This window comes from Rhodamnia argentea, chromosome 4 (genome assembly GCF_020921035.1).
Source record: "Rhodamnia argentea isolate NSW1041297 chromosome 4, ASM2092103v1, whole genome shotgun sequence".
In the NCBI taxonomy this organism is placed as follows: Eukaryota; Viridiplantae; Streptophyta; class Magnoliopsida; order Myrtales; family Myrtaceae; genus Rhodamnia; species Rhodamnia argentea.
The window spans coordinates 29,726,738-29,733,482 of record NC_063153.1 but is presented as its reverse complement, the minus strand read 5'-3'; the positions used below and the strand labels follow the sequence as shown (position 1 = coordinate 29,733,482).

The 6,745-nt window shown below is 43.0% G+C and overlaps 1 protein-coding gene across 1 annotated transcript; it reads left to right on the top strand.

Annotated features, from left to right (window-relative positions):
• Positions 1 to 4,364: 4,364 nt before the first annotated feature.
• Positions 4,365 to 4,990, top strand: LOC115748828. The gene is made up of 2 exons (XM_030685473.2): positions 4,365 to 4,377; positions 4,436 to 4,990. Exon 2 carries the CDS (start codon positions 4,503 to 4,505, stop codon positions 4,704 to 4,706), a length of 204 nt encoding a protein of 67 aa, XP_030541333.1. The 5' UTR covers positions 4,365 to 4,377; positions 4,436 to 4,502; the 3' UTR covers positions 4,707 to 4,990.
• Positions 4,991 to 6,745: the final 1,755 nt, after the last annotated feature.

The following is a 6,745-nucleotide window of genomic DNA, read 5'->3' as shown; positions in this document are numbered from 1 at the left end:
ATGTTGCCGAAAGGTGTGATCTATGGTAAGCTTTATTAGCAACGGCCCTTGCAGCTTTGCAATCGAAATGCATTACACACAGAAGGCTTTTGTTTCACACCCGCGAAGAAATCATTCCACCGCTTGGCCTTACTAGTACCCAAATCAAGGGCAACAAACACTTACTTCAATAAGGAAAATGCGAGTCGTCCATGTTACCGTGGCTTATCTAGAGTACCCCTGTTTAGTATTTACAGAAAGGTAATGAGCTCATACCCTCAAACAAGTTCGGTGAAGGTCATGAATGAAAGCATAATTCATGTATGCCACGGAGTTGCGATGCCTCGTGCGTCGGGATGCCTCAAGAATGTTTGGGATGAAAGATGGAGTAATGAACCTAACATATGCTCACATTCACATATCATCAATCATGTGAATAAGTGACTAGATAATATTGGTGTATGATGTTGACGCATGAACCGAAAGGGCCAAAATAGCGCATAATAATTTTTTATGCCATCTGCATGCAACTATTAACTTCAAGTAGCATTGCTATTGATTTGCCTACAATGGCTGTCTTTGTTCGACTCACGTTGACTTGCACTAGGTTGAGCAATGAGACGATCACCTAATTTAGAGCTAGAGATTTCATTTACTGGGCTTTAGCACATTTTTTTTAAATTTTCAGAGCTGTAGATGGAGACTCCACCGCCCGCCGAGTTTTGGAGTTCCTAAGTGCTTGGATTTCTATATGAATGATGTAATTGATGTAGATACAGGGATCGTGTTAAGTAGAAGTAAAGTTATAATATGGCTCGATGTGTGGCTAGGGGAAAGGATTCCCTACGAATAGCCCGGTACCTAAACGTTGATGGTGAGCTAATTGGACCACTTAGAGGGTTTGATGGAACTCCCGGCTTCGTGGACAATGGAGCGCCAATGGTTGGAGCTATCGACCCGAAGCTTGTAGCGCAACTATTGTGGAGGCAGTGCTTTTGGATAAAAGGGTGGTGTCAATAGTGGAGATAGGAACGCCCTGACCCTTCCCAGGACTACGGGTTGTCTTTTGGTTTTGCCTACTATTTGTAACAAACTACTGATGTTAGTATGAAATGAAGCATATGCGTCTTATTGAACTCGTGCAATTTTCAGGGTGAACGTTGTTTGGGAAAAAATTTGTTATGCTTCCACATGCCTTTAAATATAAGAAAGTCAAAATTAAAGAAAACACATATAGCGCGTAACGTTCTAGGGCACCCGTCTATCCCGATAGGTCGTTTAGTTACAGTCACGATCCAAACTTTTCCCACGACGGGGGGAAAAGAAAAAGGTTTAGAGATATTACCCAAAGGCGAGCTAAAGGCCCCCCGATCAGGTGCGAAATCTCTCAAATCCATACCTCATTCGATGTTGGGGTTTTTTACAAGTTTGAATTTAGCCTGAGGAATTTAACATGGTCGACTAGTACCCGAATGAGACCAAAAAAAGCTTGTCTCATTTTCTATGCAACCAAGAGAACTTATTAACACCCTTTCAGCATCTCTAACTTGGTGGATTGTCCATCTAGGTGATCAAATGAATTTTACCAATTATCATCCTTAAGGTCATTCAAAGTCAGTATGTGTCCATGCAAATAATTTTTTTTTTTTTTTGGTTTATTATGTTATTATGGGTGTCCTAACCACTTTAGAAAACGAAAGAAACAACCAATGTATTAAAAGTGCGATAAGTAAACACTCAAGAATTGAAGTGACTTCACGTAAGTTTGTGAAAATGAAGACCCAATACTTGTCGGTCAAAAAATATTAAACGGCTTTGTTATAAAGCCTCGGGACACGAACCCCCGTATGCTTGACCCGATACCGAGTCAGGCAAAGAATATACATCGCTTCGTTGTAAGCCTTGGGACGTCATCCCCATACCCTTGACACTGGAGACTAATCCTAAACCCTACAATTAACTAGATTAGAGCAAGTCTAAATTCTACTCGTTTTATTAGGTGATGAGACTACCCTGAACTTACCATTATTTAGGAAAATGATTCTAAGTCTAAACTAGGTTTTATTTCGTAACTAGGATATATCAACTAAAGCTAAACTATTTCGATTATTGTTTTTCTATGTTTGTTAACTAAACGTAGCCAAATTGATTCTAAACTAGGCTAATGAACCTAATTCCATCAACTACCATGAACCACCACCTCCTTGGCTTCCGGCCGCCCTTCTTCGTTATCGATTTTGCCAATCAATCGCGCAACCACTCAATTTAAAGCATCAACAAACTCACACAAATCATCAATTCATCGAGAAAATCGGGTTCCAATTCATAGATTTGATACCGATCATGCTATTCGATTACCTACCCACGTCAAAGAAACTAGGGATTGATTAATTAATGCTAAGCGTTCACTAATCCCCACTTGCATTTCACAAAGCGGTGATCTAAGTCACTAGCACCTAATTAGAGTCCAATCCCTTTCCTAAACTACCCGCCAAGGAATTCATGCATCACTAATCGAAATTAAAGCAATCAATCATCAATTGAATGAGCAAATGAAGCCCTAAATTGATTAATTCCGGCAGCTAATCAAAGCTTAGGATGTCTATTTTAAGTTTCATTAAGGTCACTTCCCCAAATTGTGGCTCAATTAGTACGGTCTATTTTAACCCGCTCACTCAGGATCCGACCCAGTTCGGACCCGATATTTTCAAAATATTTGGAAATTTTATGGACAGTTAGCGTAGGACGCGCTACTTGCAGTTAAAACCAAGACTCAGTTTGGAACATTTTTTTAGGCTGATTCCGACCTTGTCCATATTTAGTCAATTGACTGACCTAATTGCCTACAATTTATGAAATTTTCAAACTCACAATTCAAGACCGCCTATACAACTTTTACGTTTTTAAGCTTTTTTTTTTTAGATTAAACCATAAATATTTTTAAATTGCAAAGTAAATTTGACCGACGCGGGAACAATTTTAACAGATCCGAGAGTAAAAATTAAAGAACACACTAAGGTCGGATGAGACTATGAATTTTCCATATTTCCTTCACATCATCAACCTCCTTCAACCTATGTTCCTAGTAATTTTCCAGATCATGAATGTCTTCAAAGTTTATCATATGATTATTCAAACCAACATTCTACATAAAAAAATACATACAGCATTCATCTACTCTTGAAAATTTTAAGAAATCGTCACAAAAGTTCATTCAACTCACTCCTAGTCAACATTCATCTATCATACATCAATTCTAGAGCAAATTGACACCAAAATGAACACATAAACCATACTACAAGGATTCGGATGCAAGAAAATTGGTGTCAAATTTAACATGCAAACTTCAACGAAGCACGAAACTAAGCTAGATTCCTAGAAATTTCTATCTAAACATGTAAGTCCTTTGATCTGATCAACATGTTATCATCGCGATTGGCATTAATGTTCAATTGAGTGTTTCGACCAACATGCGATTAACATATAAGGTGATTTAACATGCAATTTAAACTCGATTTCTGGAAATGAATGAATTTGATCAGCTACTAGTTAATCAATTTCATCACATCCTAATATGAAATCGACTATAGATTGAAGACGACACTTATAATATAACACGTCTCTAGTATCACAGGATGATCCTATGAAATGATATTAAGAGTCCAGCATTCCTACCTTCGTATAAGGATCGCAGGCAAGAAATGATAAGAGCCGGTCTAATTCGAAAAGCATCGGTGATGATCAAGGAGGGCGCCGACCACGAATGGCTCGAGGACTCATCGGAGAGGGTGGCAACACTAAGACGGTGAATGGACACAAAGAATTGGCTGGCGATGATGGAATTTTGGTCGGGGATAGGATCAATCAAGATATATATTTGAAATTTTTGTTGCATGAAAGTGCATCGTCAAGAGTGATCACCCAACCGACCTTCACTACTCGCGGGGCAAGGGTCATGGTCCTTGCCTAGTGGCCTCTTACACGAGGGCCGCGATCTAAACTTACGCACGAGTCCCAAACTGGCTCACGTAGGCGGCAGAAGCTCGAGCGCATGGCGCACCACCACCCCTTGCTTCGCGGTTGAGGCAGCACCGCCTTCACGAAGAAGGTCGGAGGGAAGCGCGTGGCCGGACGCCGAACTTTCCACGCCGCAAAGTCAAACGTGGCAACGGGCAAGACCCGAAATGTTTCCCCCCACGCGGGGGGAGGAATCTTCTAGACACGCGCTTCTTTTGATAACTTTCCAATTCCCCACTCCTGTCCATTCTAGCATCCTCCGGATCCTCTTGCCATAATATAAATGTCGACATATTCCTCTGCCATCAACAAGAGCCGAAGAAAGCAAGAAAGTTATTCCTCTGCCATCAACAAGAGCCGAAGAAGAAGAGCCGAAGAAAGCAAAAGTTATTCCTCTGCCATCAACAAGAGCCGAAGAAAGCAAGAAAACTGCCATCAACAAGAACGTAGTATTCCCCCTTCGGAGAGAGGCCCCAGGAACAGTAGCTGAGAAAAGGGCAGGAGAGATGTGTCTGGTGTTCCTGTGCGACCAGGACGAGCGGGTGGTGACGCGGCAGGCGGCGCCGGGGGCGTGCCCGTACTGCGGCGGGCCGGTGCAGGCGTTGGACGTGGAGAGCCAGTGGCGGCTCTGCTTCCTCCCGCTCTACTTCCGCACCAAGCGCAAGTACTACTGCTCCGTCTGCGCCCGCCGGCTGGTCACCCAGTACTAGCTTCCCTGATCGGGTTCTCTCTTTTGTCTTGACAACCACGTTTTTTGGGTTTGAACTTTTTTCTTGTTAGCTGCTGCTGCTGATGCTGATGATGATGATGATGATTGTGTAGAGAATTTCTAGGGTTTTGATTTCTTGAAATTAGAGATGAAAGTCTATGGATATAATCGGTGCGATTCGTTAGGGGGATGTCTTTTGGGGAAGATGGAATTGGAAAGATGTGAACCCTAACGGGGAAAAGCATGCCTGTAAACGATGAATTGATCAGATAGGCTATTCCATGAGTAGCTTGCCATATCGCGTTCCGATTCTGATCTTGAACTTTCATGATTCTGTCCAACTTGCACTTTTTAACTTTGGGTGTGCATCGGTCCCGGTTGAATCCGGGAGCCGGACTTAACTGATGGATTCTGAGCTATGTAGAACAGAGACGCCCAAAAATGCATTTTTCGCGTGTTGGACACGTGTCGGTCGACACGCACTGGACACGATCCGACACGCGGTCAACGCGTGTCGCACACGTGTGTGAACTCTGGACATACAGTCAATGGGACACGCGAGTCCCGTGTGCTCCTTGGGCATCTTGGGGTGCGCATGAAAATACTTCTCGATGAGAAATCAACTTCTGATCAAAAGTTGATTTCTCTACTTCTCCTCAAAAATAGAAGTTGATTTTTCTACTTCTATTCAAAATTGACTTCTAATAAAAAAAATTCGTTTGATAACAGTTGAAAATTTCTACTTTTGAAATATTATTAACAAAATCTTCGGCGACGATGATTGACGGTGGCGGTGGTCGGCGGTCGCGACGACCGGGGTCGCAATGGTCGGCGGTCGGCGGTGACGGCTATGGTCGGCGGCCGACGGTCATAGCAACGGTGGTTGGTCGTGGTCGGTGACGACGGTGGTCGCGGTGGTCGAAGGCGGGCGGGGGGGACGGGCGGCGGAGGCGGTCGGGCGTGGTCGGCGGCGGCGGTTGACAATGGTCGGCGGAGGTCGCGGCGGCGGTCGGCGGAGGCCACAACGGCGACGGCGGTCGACGGAGGCCGTAGCGGCGACGGCGGTCGGCGGAGGCCGCAACGGCGACGGCGGTCGGCGGAGGCCACAACGGCGACGGCGGTCGACGGAGGCCGTAGCGGCGACGGCGGTCGGCGGAGGCCGCAACGGCGACGGCGGCGGCGGAGGCCGCAGCGGCGACGGCGGTCGGCGGAGGCCGTGACGGAGGCGAGTGTGGTCCAAGAAGTGATTCCGGAGCCGAGAAGTTAAAATTTTTTACTTCTCAAAATTGGCCAAAATTCCTATCAAAAGTGAAAAATCATATTATAAGTCAATGTTTTTATCAAACGGATTTCTACTTTTTATCAAACATATTTGCCATATAGGTTTTTGATAGAGAAATGCAATTTCTGAAGTGTTTTCATGCGCACCCTTGTATTTTGAAACTGAAATCTAGGCTACTAACCAATGGGCTTTTATAATTGCCCATCGACGCCATCCAAGCCAGGATGTTACTCTAGTGACAGAGCCACTCCTTTATACATCGCTTTCCTTCTCTTTGTGAATTTAGACCCTGTTTGATAACGTTTATATTCCTATGATTCTATTTTTCAAAATAAAAAAGAATTAGAAACATGTTTGATAATGCAAATGATTTTGATTTTGATTCTGCTCTTGAAAACACTTTTGAACCAATTTTGAGGACCAATTTTGAGAAACAATAAAAAGTTGCTTGTTTTGAGGATGAAAAAGACGACGATAGTTTTATCTCACTTTTGTTGAGCACCCGCAAGGCATGGGCTGGGTCACTCTGACCCGGTCCGAATAATTTTTGTTAATAAAATTTCGGAAATTAATAAAAAAAAATTAAAAATAGAAAATGATTAAAAATCCAAAAAATGAAAAATTCTTAAAAATTCTTAAAAAATAGAAAAAAATAGAAAAAATTCCAAAAAAACTCAAAAATTAAGAGATTGCTCATTTTAACTGGCAAATCCTATTTTTGATGATTTTTTCTTCCTATTTTTCCTAAATGACGATTT